At 45.9% G+C, this 22,562-nt stretch overlaps 1 protein-coding gene across 1 annotated transcript in view; it reads left to right on the plus strand.

The window, feature by feature from the left end:
* The window catches only part of LOC130347578 (zinc finger protein 569-like), a 90,895-nt gene extending 68,600 nt beyond the window's left edge, over nucleotides 1-22,295 (plus strand). The window contains exons 4-5 of the mRNA XM_056554661.1: nucleotides 7,965-8,066; nucleotides 16,367-22,295. Coding sequence (XP_056410636.1) covers nucleotides 7,965-8,066; nucleotides 16,367-18,339 — 2,075 coding nt within the window. The 3' untranslated portion in view covers nucleotides 18,340-22,295. The remainder of the gene's footprint in view (nucleotides 1-7,964; nucleotides 8,067-16,366) is intronic.
* Nucleotides 22,296-22,562: the final 267 nt, after the last annotated feature.

Raw genomic sequence — 22,562 nt, forward strand, 5'->3', positions numbered from 1 at the left:
TGCTATATACTACTCTATACACCGCAGGAGAAATGCCAGCACAGGCTTCCAGTATCTGTATACACTGCTATATACTACTATATACACCGCAGGAGAAATGCTAGCACAGGCTTCCAGTATCCATATACACTGCTATATACTAATATATACACCGCAGGAGAAATGCCAGCACAGGCTTCTAGTATCCGTATACACTGCTATATACTAATATATACACCGCAGGAGAAATGCTAGCACAGGCTTCCAGTATACACTGCTATATACTACTATATACACCGCAGGAGAAATCCCAGCACAGGCTTCTAGTATCCGTATACACTGCTATACACTACTATATACACCGCAGGAGAAATCCCAGCACAGGCTTCTAGTATCCGTATACACTGCTATATACTACTATATACACCGCAGGAGAAATGCTAGCACAGGCTTCCAGTATCCGTATACACTGCTATATACTACTATATACACCGCAGGAGAAATGCCAGCACAGGCTTCCAGTATCTGTTTACACTGCTATATACTACTATATACACAGCAGGAGAAATGCCAGCACAGGCTTCCAGAATCCGTATACACTGCTATATACTACTATATACACCGCAGGAGAAATGCTAGCACAGGCTTCCAGTATCTGTATACACTGCTATATACACCGCAGGTGAAATGCCAGCACAGGCTTCCAGTATCCGTATACACTGCTATATACTACTATATACACCGCAGGAGAAATGCTAGCACAGGCCTCATGTATCCGTATACACTGCTATATACTACTATATACACCGCAGGAGAAATGCTAGCACAGGCCTCATGTATCCGTATACACTGCTATATACTACTATATACACCGCAGGAGAAATGCTAGCACAGGCTTCCAGTATCCGTATACACTGCTATATACTACTATATATACCGCAGGAGAAATGCTAGCACAGGCTTCCAGTATCCGTATACACTGCTATATACTACTATATACACTGCAGGAGAAATGCTAGCACAGGCTTCCAGTATCTGTATATACTGCTATATACTACTATATACACCGCAGGAGAAATGCTAGCACAGGCTTCCAGTATCTGTATACACTGCTCTATACTACTATATACACCGCAGGAGAAATGCTTGCACAGGCTTCCAGTATCTGTATACACTGCTATATACTACTATATACACCGCAGGAGAAATGCTTGCACAGGCTTCCAGTATCTGTATACACTGCTATATACTACTATATACACCGCAGGAGAAATGCCAGCACAGGCCTCCAGTATACACTGCTATATACTACTATATACACTGCAGGAGAAATGCTAGCACAGGCTTCTAGTATCTGTATACACTGCTATATACTACTATATACACTGCAGGAGAAATGCTAGCACAGGCTTCCAGTATCTGTATACACTTCTATATACTACTATATACACCGCAGGAGAAATGCTAGCACAGGCTTCCAGTATCCGTATACACTGCTATATACTACTATATACACCGCAGGAGAAATGCCAGCACAGGCCTCCAGTATCTGTATACACTTCTATATACTACTATATACACCGCAGGAGAAATGCTAGCACAGGCTTCCAGTATCTGTATACACTTCTATATACTACTATATACACCGCAGGAGAAATGCTAGCACAGGCTTCCAGTATATGTATACACTGCTATATACTACTATATACACCGCAGGAGAAATGCTAGCACAGGCTTCCATTATCCGTATACACTGCTATATACTACTATATACACCGCAGGAGAAATGCCAGCACAGGCCTCCAGTATACACTGCTATATACTACTATATACACCGCAGGAGAAATGCTAGCACAGGCTTCCAGTATCCCTATACACTGCTATATACTACTATATACACCGCAGGAGAAATGCCAGCACAGGCTTCCAGTATCTGTATACACTGCTATATACTACTATATACACCGCAGGTGAAATGCTAGCACAGGCTTCCAGTATCCGTATACACTGCTATATACTACTATATACACCGCAGGAGAAATGCTAGCACAGGCCTCCAGTATCCGTATACACTGCTATATACTACTATATACACCGCAGGAGAAATGCTAGCACAGGCTTCCAGTATCCGTATACACTGCTATATACACCGCAGGAGAATTGCTAGCAGAGGCATCCAGTATCCGTATACACTGCTATATACTACTATATACATCGCAGGAGAAATGCTAGCACAGGCTTCCAGTATACACTGCTATATACTACTATATACACCGCAGGAGAAATGCTAGCAGAGGCTTCCAGTATCTGTATACACTGCTATATACTACTATATACACCGCAGGAGAAATGCTAGCAGAGGCTTCCAGTATCTGTATACACTGCTATATACTACTATATACACAGCAGGAGAAATGCTAGCACAGGCTTCCAGTATCCGTATACACTGCTATATACTACTATATACACCGCAGGAGAAATGCTAGCACAGGCTTCCAGTATCCGTATATACTACTATATACTACTATATACACCGCAGGAGAAATGCTAGCACAAGCTTCCAGTATCCGTATACACTGCTATATACTGCTATATACACCGCAGGAGAAATGCCAGCACAGGCTTCCAGTATCCGTATACACTACTATATACTACTATATACACCGCAGGAGAAATACTAGCACAGGCTTCCAGTATACACTGCTATATACTACTATATACACTGCAGGAGAAATGCTAGCACAGGCTTCCAGTATCTATATACTACTATATACTACTATATACACCGCAGGAGAAATGCTAGCACAAGCTTCCAGTATCCGTATACACTGCTATATACTACTATATACACCGCAGGAGAAATGCTAGCACAGGCTTCCAGTATCCGTATACACTGCTATATACTACTATATACACCGCAGGAGAAATGCTAGCACAGGCTTCCAGTATCCATATACACTGCTATATACTAATATATACACCGCAGGAGAAATGCTAGCACAGGCTTCCAGTATCCGTATACACTGCTATATACGACTATATACACTGCAGGAGAAATGCTAGCACAGGCTTCCAGTATCCATATACACGGCTATATACTACTTTATACACCACAGGAGAAATGCTAGCACAGGCTTCCAGTATCTATATACTACTATATACTACTATATACACTGCAGGAGAAATGCTAGCACAGGCTTCCAGTATCCGTATACACTGCTATATACTACTATATACACCGCAGGAGAAATGCTAGCACAGGCTTCTAATATCCGTATACACTGCTATATACTACTATATACACCGCAGGAGAAATGCTAGCACAGGCTTCTAATATCCGTATACACTGCTATATACTACTATATACACCGCAGGAGAAATGCTAGCACAGTCTTCCAGTATTCATATACACTGCTATATACTACTATATACACCGCAGGAGAAATGCTAGCACAGGCTTCCAGTATACACTGCTATATACTACTATATACACCGCAGGAGAAATGCCAGCACAGGCTTCCAGTATCTGTATACACTGCTATATACTACTATATACACCGCAGGAGAAATGCTAGCACAGGCCTCCAGTATCCGTATACACTGCTATATACTACTATATACACCGCAGGAGAAATGCCAGCACAGGCTTCCAGTATCTGTATACTCTGCTATATACTACTATATACACCGCAGGAGAAATGCTAGCACAGGCCTCCAGTATCCGTATACACTGCTATATAATACTATATACACCGCAGGAGAAATGCTAGCACAGGCTTCCAGTATCCGTATACACTGCTATATACTACTATATACACCGCAGGAGAAATGCTAGCACAGGCTTCCAGTATCCGTATACACTGCTATATACTACTATATACACCGCAGGAGAAATGCTAGCACAGGTTTCTAGTATCCGTATACACTGCTATATACTACTATATACACCGCAGGAGAAATGCCAGCACAGGCTTCCAGTATACACTGCTATATACTACTATATACACCGCATGAGAAATGCCAGCACAGGCTTCCAGTATCCGTATACACTGCTATATACTACTATATACACCACAGGAGAAATGCTAGCACAGGCTTCCAGTATCTGTATACACTGCTATATACTACTATATAAACCGCAGGAGAAATGCCAGCACAGGCTTCCAGTATCCGTATACACTGCTATATACTTCTATATACACCACAGGAGAAATGCTAGCACAGGCTTCCAGTATATGTATACACTGCTATATACTAAAACATACACCGCAGGAGAAATGCTAGTACAGGCTTCCAGTATCTGTATACACTGCTATATACTACTATATACACTGCAGGAGAAATGCTAGCACAGGCTTCCAGTATCCGTATACACTGCTATATACTACAATATACATGGCAGGAGAAATGCTAGCACAGGCTTCCAGTATCTGTATACACTGCTATATACTACTATATACACCGCAGGAGAAATGCTAGCATAGGCTTCCAGTATCTGTATACACTGCTATATACTACTATATACACCGCAGGAGAAATGCTAGCACAGGCTTCCAGTATCTGTATACACTGCTATATACTACTATATACACTGCAGGAGAAATGCTAGCACAGGCTTCCAGTATCTGTATACACTGCTATATACTACTCTATACACCGCAGGAGAAATGCCAGCACAGGCTTCCAGTATCTGTATACACTGCTATATACTACTATATACACCGCAGGAGAAATGCTAGCACAGGCTTCCAGTATCTGTATACACTGCTATATACTACTATATACACCGCAGGAGAAATGCTAGCACAGGCTTCCAGTATCCGTATACACTGCTATATACTACTATATACACCGCAGGAGAAATGCTAGCACAGGCCTCCAGTATCCATATACACTGCTATATACTACTATATACACCGCAGGAGAAATGCTAGCGCAGGCTTCCAGTATCCGTATACACTGCTATATACTACTATATACATCGCAGAAGAAATGCCAGCACAGGCCTCCAGTATCCGTATACACTGCTATATACTACTATATACACAGCAGGAGAAATGCTAGCACAGGCTTCCAGTATACACTGCTATATACTACTATATACACCACAGGAGAAATGCTAGCACAGGCTTCCAGTATCTGTATACACTGCTATATACTACTATATACACCGCAGGAGAAATGCTAGCACAGGCTTCCAGTATACACTGCTATATACTACTATATACACCGCAGGAGAAATGCTAGCACAGGCTTCCAGTATCTGTATACACTGCTATATACTACTATATACACCACAGGAGAAATGCTAGCACAGGCTTCCAGTATCCGTATACACTGCTATATACTACTATATACACCGCAGGAGAAATGCCAGCACAGGCTTCCAGTATCTGTATACACTGCTATATACTAATATATACACCGCAGGAGAAATGCTAGCACAGGCTTCCAGTATCTGTATACACTGCTATATACTACTATATACACCGCAGGAGAAATGCTAGAACAGGCTTCCAGTATCTGTATACACTGCTATATACTACTATATACACCACAGGAGAAATGCCAGCACAGGCTTCCAGTATACACTGCTATATACTACTATATACACCGCAGGAGAAATGCTAGCACAGGCTTCCAGTATCCCTATACACTGCTATATACTACTATATACACTGCAGGAGAAATGCCAGCACAGGCTTCCAGTATCTGTATACACTGCTATATACTACTATATACACCGCAGGAGAAATGCTAGCACAAGCTTCCAGTATCTGTATACACTGCTAAATACTACTATATACACCGCAGGAGAAATGCTAGCACAGGCTTCCAGTATACACTACTATATACTACTATATACACCGCAGGAGAAATGCTAGCACAGGCTTCCAGTATCCGTATACACTGCTATATACTACTATATACATCACAGGAGAAATGCCAGCACAGGCTTCCAGTATCTGTATACACTGCTATATACTACTATATACACCGCAGGAGAAATGCTAGCACAGGCTTCCAGTATCTGTATACACTGCTATATACTACTATATACACCGCAGGAGAAATGCTAGCATAGGCTTCCAGTATCTGTATACACTGCTATATACACCGCAGGAGAAATGCTAGCACAGGCTTCCAGTATCCGTATACACTGCTATATACTACTATATACACCACAGGAGAAATGCTAGCACAGGCTTCCAGTATACACTGCTATATACTACTATATACACCACAGGAGAAATGCTAGCACAGGCTTCCAGTATCCGAATACACTGCTACATACTACTATATACACCGCAGGAGAAATGCTAGCACAGGCTTCCAGTATCTGTATACACTGCTATATACTACTATATACACCGCAGGAGAAATGATATCACAGGCCTCCAGTATCCGTATACACTGCTATATACTACTATATACACCGCAGGAGAAATGCTAGCACAGGCTTCCAGTATCCGTATACACTGCTATATACTACTATATACACCACAGGAGAAATGCTAGCACAGGCTTCCAGTATCCGTATACACTGCTATATACTATTATATACACCGCAGGAGAAATGCCAGCACAGGCTTCCAGTATACACTGCTATATACTACTATATACACCGCAGGAGAAATGCCAGCACAGGCTTCCAGTATCTGTATACACTGCTATATACTACTATATACACAGCAGGAGAAATGCTAGCACAGGCTTCCAGTATCCGTATATACTGCTATATACACCGCAGGAGAAATGCTAGCACAGGCTTCCAGTATCTGTATACACTGCTATATACTACTATATACATCACAGGAGAAATGCTAGCACAGGCTTCCAGTATCTGTATACACTGCTATATACTACTATATACACCGCAGGAGAAATGCTAGCACAGGCTTCCAGTATACGGATATACTGCTATATACAACTATATACACCGCAGGAGAAATGCTAGCACAGGCTTCCAGTATCTGTATACACTGCTATATACTACTATATACACCGCAGGAGAAATACTAGCACAGTTTTCCAGTATCCGTATACACTGCTATACACTGCTATATACTACTATATACACCGCAGGAGAAATGCTAGCACGGGCTTCCAGTATCTGTATATACTACTATATACACCGCAGGAGAAATGCTAGCACAGGCTTCCAGTATCTGTATACATTGCTATATACTACTATATACACCGCAGGAGAAATCCTAGCACAGGCTTCCAGTATCTGTATACACTGCTATATACTACTATATACACCGCAGGAGAAATGCTAGCACAGGCTTCCAGTATACACTGCTATATACTACTATATACACCGCAGGAGAAATGCTAGAACAGGCTTCCAGTATCCGTATATACTACTATATACACTGCAGGAGAATTGCTAGCACAGGCTTCCAGTATCTGTATACATTGCTATATACTACTATATACACCGCAGGAGAAATGCTAGCACAGGCTTCCAGTATCCGTATCCAGTATCTGTATACCTACGTTCTAGTAGGGAGACCACTTCATGGACGGGGGATGTTCTAGTAGGAAGACCCCTTTATGGACAGGGGAGGTTCTAGTAGGGAGAGCCCTTTTTGGACGGGGGAGGTTCTAGTAGGGAGACCCCTTTATGGACGGGGGAGGTTCTAGTAGGGAGGCCCCTTTATGGGCGGGGGAGGTTCTAGTAGGGAGACCCCTTTATGGACAGGGGAGGTTCTAGTAGGGAGACCCCTTTATGGACAGGGGAGGTTCTAGTAGGGAGACCCCTTTATGGACAGGGGAGGTTCTAGTAGGGAGACCCCTTTATGGACGGGGGAGGTTCTAGTAGGGAGACCCCTTTATGGACGGGGTAGGTTCTAGTAGGGAGACCCTTTTATGGACAGGGGAGGTTCTAGTAGGGAGACCCTATTAGATTTTTCTTCATCTTTCTATCATTATAGCTGAATATATCATAAACATTGACGCCTGTGTTTTCTGTCACCAAGGTTACAACACTGCCAAACCGGAAATTATATCCATGATCGAGAAGGGGGAGGAGCCCTGGATTTCAGCGCAGCAGGCGCCAAAGTTACCGTGGAGCTGTCCAGGTAAAGAATTGAAGGTTCAGGCCGGGGCCGCTGCCTCTCTCAGGGGGACGGGAAGAAAGTTGTCACCCGTGCCGCACACATCCCAAACTCTAACCCGATGGGAATGTTTCCGCCGCCATACAGTGGCCACAGTGATCAGCGCTGAGCAGGTCACATTCCTCTGCGGGGCACAGTATTCTTCACCCTCGCTGTCGTGACCTACAGGTTGTGAGGGATTCAAGGTTTCTCTTACGTGACCCTTAGTTTTAATTCGGGTTTGAATGCAAAGTACCTGGAAAAGTGGAATCTGACGGTCGGTGGTCCCGTTTCCTAAACACCTTCTTGGCTCGTTGATGTCCTGACGGCCTCATCGTAATTAATGTGGCAGCCACGTGTAGGGACTGTGCTTTCTAAAATTAAACAATGGTGCAAAAATGATTCCTTTTTAGGTAGTATTAACACCGCTCTCCTCACCATAGAGGGCCATTAGTTTTATTTTTAAGGTTTCCACTGTGGGCATTTGCTGATTCCCCCCCTTTGTTGTACCTGGGTAGTAGGTGACCCCAGTGAGTGTATCTCATCCCGTATACTGGCCTCTGCTCTTTGTATACAGCTGTAAATGTCGTGTGGAGGATTGTGTCACCGGCTGCAGGGTCATTCTCCATAGTTATAGGTTTTTTTGGTTTAGGGGCTGGCAAATTACTTTGAACTTTCAGTCCTAAGGGGCTTAAGGGTTTTAACGTGGCATTAGGGGTCAAGAGAGGTCCCAATGAGTGTTACGCCGAGCGCTCCGGGTCCCCGCTCCTCCCCGGAGCGCTCGCTTCACTCCCTCCGCTGCAGCGCTCCGGTCACGTCCTCTGACCCGGGGCGCTGCGATCCTGCTGCCAGCCGGGATGCGATTCGCGATGCGCGTAGCGCCCGCTCGCGATGCGCACCCCGGCTCCCCTACCTGACTCGCTCCCCGTCTGTTCTGTCCCGGCGCGCGCGGCCCCGCTCCCTAGGGCGCGCGCGCGCCGGGTCTCTGCGATTTAAAGGGCCACTGCGCCGCTGATTGGCGCAGTGGTTCCAATTAGGGTTTTCACCTGTGCACTTCCCTATATTACCTCACTTCCCTTGCACTCCCTTGCCGGATCTTGTTGCCTTAGTGCCAGTGAAAGCGTTCCTTGTGTGTTCCTTGCCTGTGTTTCCAGACCTTCTGCCGTTGCCCCTGACTACGATCCTTGCTGCCTGCCCCGACCTTCTGCTACGTCCGACCTTGCTTCTGCCTACTCCCTTGTACCGCGCCTATCTTCAGCAGCCAGAGAGGTGAGCCGTTGCTAGTGGATACGACCTGGTCACTACCGCCGCAGCAAGACCATCCCGCTTTGCGGCGGGCTCTGGTGAAAACCAGTAGTGGCTTAGAACCGGTCCACTAGCACGGTCCACGCCAATCCCTCTCTGGCACAGAGGGTCCACTACCTGCCAGCCGGCATCGTGACAGTAGATCCGGCCATGGATCCCGCTGAAGTTCCTCTGCCAGTTGTCGCTGACCTCACCACGGTGGTCGCCCAGCAGTCACAACAGATAGCGCAACAAGGCCAACAGCTGTCTCAACTGACCGTTATGCTACAACAGTTGCTACCACAGCTTCAGCAGTCATCTCCTCCGCCAGCTCCTGCACCTCCTCCGCAGCGAGTGGCCGCTCCTGGGATACGCTTATCCTTGCCGGATAAATTTGATGGGGACTCTAAGTTTTGCCGTGGCTTTCTTTCCCAATGTTCCCTGCATCTGGAGATGATGTCGGACCTGTTTCCCACTGAAAGGTCTAAGGTGGCTTTCGTAGTCAGTCTTCTGTCCGGAAAAGCCCTGTCATGGGCCACACCGCTCTGGGACCGCAATGACCCCGTCACTGCCTCTGTACACTCCTTCTTCTCGGAAATCCGAAGTGTCTTTGAGGAACCTGCCCGAGCCTCTTCTGCTGAGACTGCCCTGTTGAACCTGGTCCAGGGTAATTCTTCCGTTGGCGAGTATGCCGTACAATTCCGTACACTTGCTTCAGAATTGTCCTGGAGTAATGAGGCCCTCTGCGCGACCTTCAAAAAAGGCCTATCCAGCAACATTAAAGATGTTCTGGCCGCACGAGAAATTCCTGCTAATCTACATGAACTTATTCACCTAGCCACTCGCATTGACATGCGTTTTTCTGAAAGGCGTCAGGAACTCCGCCAAGATATGGACTCTGTTCGCACGAGGCGTTTCGTCTCCTCGGCTCCTCTCTCCTCTGGTCCCCTGCAATCTGTTCCTGTGCCTCCCGCCGTGGAGGCTATGCAGGTCGACCGGTCTCGCCTGACACCTCAAGAGAGGACACGACGCCGTATGGAGAACCTCTGCCTGTACTGTGCTAGTACCGAACACTTCCTGAGGGATTGTCCTATCCGTCCTCCCCGCCTGGAAAGACGTACGCTGACTCCGCACAAAGGTGAGACAGTCCTTGATGTCTACTCTGCTTCTCCACGTCTTACTGTGCCTGTGCGGATGTCTGCCTCTGCCTTCTCCTTCTCTACAGTGGCCTTCTTGGACTCTGGATCTGCAGGAAATTTTATTTTGGCCTCTCTCGTCAACAGGTTCAACATCCCAGTGACCAGTCTCGCCAGACCCCTCTACATCAATTGTGTAAATAATGAAAGATTGGACTGTACCATACGTTTCCGCACGGAGCCCCTTCTTATGAGCATCGGATCTCATCATGAGAGGATTGAACTTTTGGTCCTCCCCAATTGCACCTCGGAGATTCTCCTTGGACTTCCCTGGCTTCAACTTCATTCCCCAACCCTGGATTGGTCCACTGGGGAGATCAAGAGTTGGGGGTCCTCTTGTTCCAAGAACTGTCTAAAACCGGTTCCCAGTAACCCTTGCCGTAACTCTGTGGTTCCTCCAGTAACCGGTCTCCCTAAGGCCTATATGGACTTCGCGGATGTTTTCTGCAAAAAACAAGCTGAGACTCTACCTCCTCACAGGCCTTATGATTGCCCTATCGACCTCCTCCCGGGTACTACTCCACCCCGGGGCAGAATTTATCCTCTCTCTGCCCCAGAGACTCTTGCCATGTCCGAATACGTCCAGGAGAATCTAAAAAAGGGCTTTATCCGTAAATCCTCCTCTCCTGCCGGAGCCGGATTTTTCTTTGTGTCCAAAAAAGATGGCTCCCTACGTCCTTGCATTGACTACCGCGGTCTTAATAAAATCACGGTTAAGAACCGCTACCCCTTACCCCTCATCTCTGAACTCTTTGATCGCCTCCAAGGTGCCCACATCTTCACTAAATTGGACTTAAGAGGCGCCTATAACCTCATCCGCATCAGAGAGGGGGACGAGTGGAAAACGGCATTTAACACCAGAGATGGACACTTTGAGTATCTGGTCATGCCCTTTGGACTGTGCAATGCCCCTGCCGTCTTCCAAGACTTTGTCAATGAAATTTTTCGTGATCTGTTATACTCCTGTGTTGTGGTATATCTGGACGATATCCTAATTTTTTCTGCCAATCTAGAAGAACACCGCCAGCATGTCCGTATGGTTCTTCAGAGACTTCGTGACAACCAACTCTATGCCAAAATTGAGAAATGTCTGTTTGAATGCCAATCTCTTCCTTTTCTAGGATATTTGGTCTCTGGCCAGGGACTACAGATGGATCCAGACAAACTCTCTGCCGTCTTAAATTGGCCACGCCCCTCCGGACTCCGTGCTATCCAACGCTTTTTGGGGTTCGCCAATTATTACAGGCAATTTATTCCACATTTTTCTACCATTGTGGCTCCTATCGTGGCTTTAACCAAAAAAAATGCTGATCCCAAGTCCTGGCCTCCTCAAGCAGAAGACTCCTTTAAACGACTCAAGTCTGCCTTTTCTTCGGCTCCCGTGCTCTCCAGACCTGACCCTTCCAAACCCTTCCTATTGGAGGTTGATGCCTCCTCAGTAGGAGCTGGAGCTGTTCTTCTACAAAAAAATTCTTCCGGGCATGCTGTCACTTGTGGTTTTTTCTCTAGGACCTTCTCTCCAGCGGAGAGGAACTACTCCATCGGGGATCGAGAGCTTCTAGCCATTAAATTAGCACTTGAGGAATGGAGGCATCTGCTGGAGGGATCAAGATTTCCTGTTATTATCTACACCGACCACAAGAACCTCTCCTACCTCCAGTCGGCCCAACGGCTGAATCCTCGCCAGGCCCGGTGGTCTCTGTTCTTTGCCCGATTTAATTTTGAGATTCACTTTCGTCCTGCCGATAAGAACATTAGGGCCGATGCTCTCTCTCGTTCCTCGGATGCCTCAGAAGTTGATCTCCCTCCGCAACACATCATTCCACCTGACTGCCTGATCTCCACTTCTCCTGCCTCCATCAGGCAGACTCCTCCAGGAAAGACCTTTGTTTCTCCACGCCAACGCCTCGGAATCCTCAAATGGGGTCACTCCTCCCATCTCGCAGGTCATGCGGGCATCAAGAAATCTGTGCAACTCATCTCCCGCTTCTATTGGTGGCCGACTCTGGAGACGGATGTTGGGGACTTTGTGCGAGCCTGCACTATCTGTGCCCGGGATAAGACTCCTCGCCAGAAGCCCGCTGGTTTTCTTCATCCTCTGCCTGTCCCCGAACAGCCTTGGTCTCTGATTGGTATGGATTTTATTACTGATTTACCCCCTTCCCGTGGCAACACCGTTATTTGGGTGGTCGTTGATCGATTCTCCAAAATGGCACATTTCATCCCTCTTCCTGGTCTTCCTTCTGCGCCTCAGTTGGCTAAACAATTTTTTGTACACATTTTTCGTCTTCACGGGTTGCCTACGCAGATTGTCTCGGATAGAGGGGTCCAATTCGTGTCTAAATTCTGGAGAGCTCTCTGTAAACAACTCAAGATTAAATTAAATTTTTCCTCTGCATATCATCCCCAGTCCAATGGACAAGTAGAAAGAATTAACCAGATCCTGGGTGATTATTTGCGACATTTTGTTTCCTCCCGCCAGGATGACTGGGCAGATCTCCTTCCATGGGCCGAATTCTCGTATAACTTCAGGGTCTCTGAATCTTCCTCCAAATCCCCATTTTTCGTGGTGTACGGCCGTCACCCTCTTCCCCCCCTCCCTACCCCCTTGCCCTCTGGTCTGCCCGCTGTGGATGAAATTTCTCGTGACCTTTCCATTATATGGAGAGAGACCCAAAATTCTCTCTTACAGGCTTCTTCACGCATGAAGAGGTTCGCGGATAAGAAAAGAAGAGCTCCCCCCGTTTTTTCCCCTGGAGACAAGGTATGGCTCTCCGCTAAATATGTCCGCTTCCGTGTCCCTAGCTACAAGTTGGGACCACGCTATCTTGGTCCTTTCAAAATTTTGTGTCAAATTAATCCTGTCTCTTATAAACTTCTTCTTCCTCCTTCTCTTCGTATCCCTAATGCCTTTCACGTCTCTCTTCTCAAACCACTCATCCTCAACCGTTTTTCTCCCAAATCTGTTCCTCCCACTCCTGTTTCCGGCTCCTCGGACGTCTTCTCGGTCAAGGAAATTTTGGCTGCCAAAAAGGTCAGAGGGAAAAATTTTTTTTTAGTAGACTGGGAGGGTTGTGGTCCTGAAGAGAGATCCTGGGAACCTGAGGACAACATCCTTGACAAAAGTCTGCTCCTCAGGTTCTCAGGCTCCAAGAAGAGGGGGAGACCCAAGGGGGGGGTACTGTTACGCCGAGCGCTCCGGGTCCCCGCTCCTCCCCGGAGCGCTCGCTTCACTCCCTCCGCTGCAGCGCTCCGGTCACGTCCTCTGACCCGGGGCGCTGCGATCCTGCTGCCAGCCGGGATGCGATTCGCGATGCGGGTAGCGCCCGCTCGCGATGCGCACCCCGGCTCCCCTACCTGACTCGCTCCCCGTCTGTTCTGTCCCGGCGCGCGCGGCCCCGCTCCCTAGGGCGCGCGCGCGCCGGGTCTCTGCGATTTAAAGGGCCACTGCGCCGCTGATTGGCGCAGTGGTTCCAATTAGGGTTTTCACCTGTGCACTTCCCTATATTACCTCACTTCCCTTGCACTCCCTTGCCGGATCTTGTTGCCTTAGTGCCAGTGAAAGCGTTCCTTGTGTGTTCCTTGCCTGTGTTTCCAGACCTTCTGCCGTTGCCCCTGACTACGATCCTTGCTGCCTGCCCCGACCTTCTGCTACGTCCGACCTTGCTTCTGCCTACTCCCTTGTACCGCGGCTATCTTCAGCAGCCAGAGAGGTGAGCCGTTGCTAGTGGATACGACCTGGTCACTACCGCCGCAGCAAGACCATCCCGCTTTGCGGCGGGCTCTGGTGAAAACCAGTAGTGGCTTAGAACCGGTCCACTAGCACGGTCCACGCCAATCCCTCTCTGGCACAGAGGGTCCACTACCTGCCAGCCGGCATCGTGACAATGAGGCTTCACAAAAAGCAGCCGGAGCCAACAGACAGGCTAGGAAAGGCACTGCCCCTGATTGTACTGATAACGCAATACCTGTAGCTCCTTGATCTCTAGTCCTATTCCTATGTTTTACCTCTGCCCACAATTCCCATCCAGGCTGAGGTAGTTCTGGTCATTCCTCTGCCGGAGCAGCCCCTTCATCTCCCCCGCTGTCCGGTGACATCTCTGTGGTGGTCTCAGAGCTTGGTGATGCCGGCGTTCCCTCCTCTCTCTGACCTGACACTCGGTGCACGTAGTGAGCGGCGTCCTCCAGAAGGTTCCCTCTCGAGACCTCCTCTATGTCTGGTGCCCACACCACGTCCTGGGGATTCTCCATCTCACCGCTCCTGGTGACATTAGCCGCCGGGACATCCTTTCCAGGATAGTAGGGTGTTAGTTTGGGGGAGAGCTCTAGTTCTGGCCATGTTCTCACAGCCCACAGAAAGCAGCAATGGGATTATTAATAATTCTTTGTGCCGGGTTCGGACCGGTGAATTAGGGGAGCTCCTTCAGGTACACCTCAGGTTGCCGCCTTCTCATCTAGCCACGCCCCCACTGAAAGGCATTATGGGGCTGAGTATAATCCATGGTGTTCAGACCACTGGGAGCACAAAACAGTGTAAAGTTTATTGCGAGTTCTGACTTAGTTGTCCGAAAAGTTTTAATCCAGTAAATGGAAACTCTAGAGAAAAGCTGAAAGCGACTGATTGATAATAATAACCACGATTAACCTGTTATTGCCGATGGGATCCAGTCTGATCATTCAGTTCAGACTATAGTAGATCTGATGGGATCTCCCACAGATCTTCTCTACAGTTTACTCTCGTTTTGGTCAGCTGACTATAATGTCAGTAGATTTTATAGTTATAGTCAGAACTTGACGAGTACGATATATATTATACAAATATATATACTAGGGCTGCACGATATGGGGAAAATGTGCAATAGCGATTTTGGGCTTAAATATTGCGATATGCAATATGCGATGCGATATAATAAAAAAAAATGGTGAAATCCCCCATTTCATGTCCAGTCGCCTCCATTTGACATCTATCCACCCATTTTATACCCACCGCCTATTTCACATCTCCCCCTTGTCACATTCCCCTCCCCCCCCCCTCCTGTCACTTTCTTGTATTATTTTACTGCAGTAATACACTGGGTTTCCCGGGAAACCTAGTGTATTGCTGCAGTACAAGACCTTTCCCCATCAGCCAATCACTGGCTTGACATGTGACACCACTGAGGCCAGTGATTGGCTGAAAAGGTAAAGGTCCTACTGTACTAAGAAAGGAAACTCTGGAGCGCACGGAGATGAATCTGCAGGGACCGGGACATGTGAGCAGAAGTTTTTTTTTTTTTTTTTTTCTCCCTGTGCCCTTAGCTCAGTGTTTTTCTAGCAGGGTGCCTCCAGCTGTTGTGAAACTACTAGTCCCAGCATGCCTGGACAGCCTTTGCCAGCCTTTGTAGTTTTGCAACAACTGGAGGCACTTTGGTAGGGAAACACTGACTTTTAGTATTTAAATGAGTTTTTACCTGCTCTGGCCGCCCCCGCCACAGGAGCCCAAGCAGATAATCACCATCTCGCTAAATATATCGTGCAGCCCTAATATATACACACACACTCCGGATGGCGCTGTTACCTGCAGGACGGTTGCGCAGTTGTTTCATTCAGCACAATTCATACTTTAGGAGTCCATGTCTAATACAGGAGAGATCAGCTGATCATAGAAATAGCAGTACAGTCTATGACCACGAGCAGTGTCGTAGAAGGTAACAGATATATTTTTGAACCCTTTTTGCAATGGGCATTTACCAGCTAAGACTTTGCTTATGATTGTTTTGGGAAGAAATGAGGACTAGGCATTGACTTTGCTTTTTGTTTTTGCAGATGATCCGGTATGGCAGTCAGCTCAGCACGCCACGTCTGGAGCCCGAAGGTCTGGTGATACTGACGAGTTACCACATCCAGATAACACCGTACAGTCAGATGGACAGGAGCGGCTGCTTCCCTGTGCTGAGCCCAGACGGACGTTTCCTAATAAGCTCTCCTATAGAAAACATCAGAAGCCCCTGACCTCGGTGAAGCCGTACCACTGCCATGAATGTAGAAAGAGCTTCAGCACCAAATCTCATCTTGTCAGGCATTTGGTCACTCACTCTGACAGGAAACCGCTGGTCTGTCCTGAATGTGGGAAATGTTTTCTGCAATACTCAACGTTCTTCTTACATGGCAGGATCCACTGTGGGGAGACACAGATGTCTAATCTGGTCAGACATGAGAGAACTCACTCTGGACAGAAGCTGTTCGCCTGCACCGTGTGCGGTAAAAGCTTTAACATCAGTTCAAGTCTGGTCAAACACCTGCGGATCCACACGGGAGAGAAGCCGTACGCCTGCTCCGTGTGCGGGAAGAGCTTCAGGCAGAAGTCCCATCTGGACAAACATAAAATCATCCATTCTGAAGAGAAGTTTTTCTATTGCTGGGAGTGCGGGATCCACTCCTCGTCTGCCGCGGACCACGCCAAACATAAGCTAATGCACTCCAGCCATAAGCCGTTCTCCTGCTCCGAATGCCAAAGGCGATTTAGGTGGAAGTCGTCCCTCTTAGAACACATGAGGATTCACACGGGCGAGAAGCCATTTTCTTGCTCACAATGCACAAAGAGTTTTCGTTGGAAGTCTTCCCTTGTGGAACACCAACGTGTCCACTCCGTCGACAAACTCTTCTCCTGCCCTGAATGTGGTAAATCCTTCTATAAACGCTCCAATCTGGAGCAACATCAAAGAAGCCACACGGGAGAGAAGCCCTATGCCTGCTCAGACTGCGACAAGCAGTTTAGCCGCAATAGACACTTGGTACGCCATCGGGCGGTGCACATTGAAGATGCCCGGTTTTCTTGTGCTGACTGTGGAAAGTGCTTTACTCGGGAGGTGGCACTGACTCGGCACCAAAAAGTCCACAATAAGAAGATTTGCCCAGCCAAGGATTGTGGGAAAGTCTTTACCTACCAATCCGAACTCCTGAAGCATCTGAGAGCTCACTCCGGGGAGAAGCAGTATTCCTGTTCAGTTTGTCACCAGTCCTTCAGCAGCATCTCCAAACTTCTTAGCCATCAGCAGGTTCACACCGGAGTGAAGTCTCACACCTGCTCCGAATGTCACAAATGGTTTGCCCAGAAGTCGTCCCTCATCAAACACCTGAGAACCCACAGCGGAGAGAAGCCATTCGAGTGCTCAGTCTGTAAGAAACGCTTCAGCCAGAAGTCCCATGTGGTCAAACATGAGAAGGTTCACACCAGAGTCAAGCAGTTTCCCTGCCAGGACTGTAGTAACATTTTTCTGACTAAGTCTGATCTGACCAGACACCTGATAATCCACACAGGAAGTAAACCCTTCTCTTGTTCTGTGTGTGGGAAAAGCTTCTGTACAAAGTCCAACCTTAAACAGCATGTGAGGACTCACACAGGGGAGAAGCCATTTTCTTGCCTTAATTGTGAGAAACGCTTCAGTACCAAAGCCCACCTGCTCCGACACCAGGTCATTCATGAGGCAGAGAAGTCGCTCATCTGTTCTGAATGTGGGAAAACGTTCAAGCAGCACTCTACCCTTGCCCAACACCAGAAGGTGCACAAAGGCCTTGGTCCATTTTCATGTTCTGTGTGCGGGAAAGTCTTCTCCCAGAACTCAGGTCTAGAGGAACACATGAGAACGCACGCTGGGGAGAAGCGATACACCTGCTCCGAGTGTGGAAAATCTTTCACCGTCAGTTTGGCTCTTATTAACCATAGGAGAATCCATACCGAGGAGAAACCGTTCTCGTGTTCAAGTGTCTCAAACGGTTCAGTCAGAAGTGGCAGCTAGATCGACACAGAAGTGTCCACCGTGAGGAGAAACTTTACACCCGCGGGTAGTGTGGTCAGGGCTTCACCGAAAGCTCCAGGTTGAGCAACCATCAGGCCGTCCACTGAGGACACAAATCATTCTTCTGTCTTCAGTGCCAGAAGAGCTTCAACTGGAAGTAGTCTCTCATAGAGCACAGCCACCTCCATACAGGGGAGAGGCCATACGTGTGCCCTTTGTACGGGCTTGGCCATTCCAGGAGGTCCGCCATGATGAAACACCGACTCACACAGGAGAGCCGGATAAGTGTGCACCCCAAAAAACAAATAATTCACTTCAGCCAGGAACATTGTAGTCACATTGGTGTAAAACTGGAAATCAAAGTGGAAGAAGATTGGGGCCACCATGAGATCCCAAAATCACTCCCATCATCCTTAGAGCCTCCATACAGAACGTGTCAAGGTGACAATACAGAACACATCCAGCTGACCATTCCTTGGGTTTCCTATATCTCCGGGCGCTCAGCTCTTCACCTATCAATAGGGAAACAGCAAGAATACAAAACAATATAAATCTTTATTGAGAACATATATCGCAAAAACATGACTTAAGAAATAGAGGCACAATGTACATCGCAGGAGGTAGAGACAGTAACGGTGGATATATAGTAGGATACAATACATCCATGGGACATAATAAAAGAAAAGCTACAAAGATAATAGTGATATGTCCCAAAATGTAAAGGAATAAACAGTACATCGAGCAATTAACCCAGCGTGTTGAGCACGAATATTTGTAATGCAAATTTTTATTGCGAATATTGGCACTTCGCAATTTCGAGAATATTTAGAATCTAGTGCTATATATACGTAATGACAATTATTTTTTTCACATGCAAATTTTTTATGCGAATTTTGCATGCAAATTTTTGTATGGAGAAATTTTTATTTACAAACCTAGCCAATATGCAAATTTCGCGAACATAGGATGAATTATCGTCAATATATTCTCGAAATATCGCAAATTCGAATATGGCCCCTGCCGCTCATCACTCTTCAGTAAGGGCGTGGCTAACTCTGATTCCAGGACCAGTATAAAAAGAGAGAAACAGCCAATCATTGAAGAGTATCCTGAGATTGATGACCAATTGGTCCCATAGAGGCCCATACCCATAATACATAAAGTAAACCTCGCACCTCATGTAAATTTCGTGCATATACTGTGGTGTCTGACATCATAACCGCCTGAGTGCCGAGTTGGGCGGAAATGTTCAGAGGCGGAAGTCCGCACGGTCATGTGATCGGAGTCCTATGAAAGCCGAATATGGCCATATAATCACGTCAGGGAAGATCGGGCACATGCACAATGGATCCAAACCGACACAGACAGGCACAATACAAAGATGTATAAATACTCAGTAACACACCACAGCGACAAAACCGTAATGCATATAAATCGTGAACACACGTGAAAAGAATAAAGAAAGGTAAGTATGTACGGCTAGAAAAAGAATGAAATATTAAGAGAAAATGAGAAAACACAAGTGAATGTATACATGATGAATGGGGGATAAAAACAAGATAAACGTACGCATAAGAAATATATATATGTGTATATGGTAACTAAAAATAAATAAATAATTATGAGTGAATGAGATGCAAAAGTGGCATAGAAGGAACATACTGTATGCACGTGTTCACAAGTAACTAACACATAAAACAGTGCTTCCCAACCAGGGTGCCACCAGCTGTTGCAAAACTACAACTCCCAGCATGCTCGAACAGCCGTTGGCTGTCTGGGCATGCTAGGAGTTGTAGTTTTGCAACAGCTGGAAGCAGACATAAAGTGAACATGTGTGTGCAGAAGAGAAATAATGAGTGAGAAAGTAATAATTATGGAAAAATATAAAAAAAAAAAATGATTAACAAAAAATATGAAAAAAAGTATTAAAAATGTTTAATAAATAAGAAATAAAAGAAAAATAAACAAAATATAAAAATAAAAAATGGAAAAGAGAAAATAAATGGGATGTGTATGTGAATAAATGAAAAGGTCTGAAAAATAGAAAGAAAGAAAAATGTGTAGATGGAATTATGTAAAAGAGAAAGAAATAGAGATTCACTGCAATAAGTAGCACCAAAAAATCACACACTCAGAATTTTTATTATGCTCAAATATTAAATAACAGAACAGTGTATTGCACACACATTACTCAGTACAAAAGAGATTAAAAACATCTAAAAAAAACTGACTCAGAAGAGCCAGTGCACAACCTAGGAGAGGGGCCATGAACCCCCTCACCTAAAGACACCCGTCCTCAATGCACAATAATAGAATGTAGAATAGTCTCTACAGTACTGGAGCCTGACAGTCCACTTGCTCAATTAAACAATAAAGAATGCACAATGAAAGTTTTAATTTGTGTTAGTTAGAAACACTATAATCTCGATACGTATGGACAAGAAGCAAGCGTCCCAGACCGGAGTGAGGCAATATGGGATCCACAATGCAAAGACAGAGGACGGGGGTCACAAAATACCCCACGCGTTCCGTCGCCTAAATGGCAACTTCCTCAAGGGTGATGGGAGATGGAATTATGTACGCTCAAATGGAACCACCCAATAGACAAGTGTCTTCATAATGATCATAATGTGCAAAAATACGAAGTGTATATTTATTAATAAAACAGATATACAGTACAAAACGACCACTAAAACAATAGCAGAAAAAGATTTATAGTATAGTAGGTCAGAATGGACCAGTCATAAATATCAAAATAATATATGGTATTAAAAACCTATGGATAAAGAAGCGCACCGCTAATATATGGATAAAGAAGCGCACCGCTAATATATGGATAAAGAAGCTCACCGATAATATATGGATAAAGAAGCTCACCGCTAATATATGGATAAAGAAGCTCACCGATAATATATGGATAAAGAAGCTCACCGCTAATATATGGATAAAGAAGCTCACCGATAATATATGGATAAAGAAGCGCACCGATAATATATAAATATATATAATCTCATAAAGTGTGACAGTATTAACTCTGCATTCACTCACTGAGAGTAAGAACGACCAGACGGCCAATAAAATACATGAGGATGGACAGATGGGAGAGGACGGATCAAAAGAAATGAAAAAAGAAAAAACCTTAGAAAAGGATTAAAACAACTTACTATAAAATCCGACATAGACACGAGCGGATGAAAGGCTACACGGAATAAAGGATATTGGTAGGAACTCACAGAAATGGAGCAGAAATAATATCATCGTTTAAGCCCAATGGTTGCATTGTCCTCTTTCACCATGCATTAACCTCACGTTGTGCCAATAGTCTTCCAATCCCACCTCTTGGACTAATACAAATCCTGTCTATTTCCCGAAATGTAGGTCCCGAAGCATCCCCATTGTGTAGTATGAAATGGCGCAGAATGGTTGTAAGGCTGGATATATCTTCATGGTTCTCTGCAGCTTGGATTCCCAAAACACGTTCACGTATTCTATGTTTGAGCTCACGGGTTGTGAGGCCAATATGGATGAAACCACACGGACACGTGGCATGGTAGTGACTCCAATGGGATTGCACGAAATACTGTGTGTGGTCACATGTTGCTTTGTACCACTGGAGTTAGAGAAATGGGGATCAGATGTTATTGCATGCAATATATTTATCGCAGGGGCCACAACCCCATTTGGGGTCTTTAGAACCAAAGATTTTCTTGGTCGGGTACCAGGGTGGTGACTGTATAAGTGTGTACTGGAGATTGGAGATCTCCTGTATGTTATTGAGGGGTATCCTTGAATACACACTGTATATGCCTTTTATACCTATATACCTTTAGCATGGGATCTAAAGTTAATGTCCCAATACTTTGCATTCGCTGTCCTTCATTGTCATGTGAACAGAGGTAATAAATCTCACCTGCTCCCGCCGGTCTAGGTTGTAGAGGGGCACTGCCATTGTTGGATTTATCTCTGTATTATGCTTGTGTACTGGAACGTTGATCATAACCTCGTTCTCAAATCCGTTGGCTAAGTTCACGGCTCACATTCTAAAGGTCTCATCTGTGGAACAAATGTGATGACCGAGCATGTGATAAAGTATTAGTCACATTGGTCTTTCTGTATAGATCAGATTGAATTACACCATTACAATCTATTTTAAAGGGGTACTCCACTGGTCAGTGTTCGGAAGTAAAAGTTCCAAACACTGTTTTCGTACTGTGGAGGTTGGC

This window comes from Hyla sarda, unplaced genomic scaffold (genome assembly GCF_029499605.1).
Source record: "Hyla sarda isolate aHylSar1 unplaced genomic scaffold, aHylSar1.hap1 scaffold_842, whole genome shotgun sequence".
Classification (NCBI taxonomy): Eukaryota; Metazoa; Chordata; class Amphibia; order Anura; family Hylidae; genus Hyla; species Hyla sarda.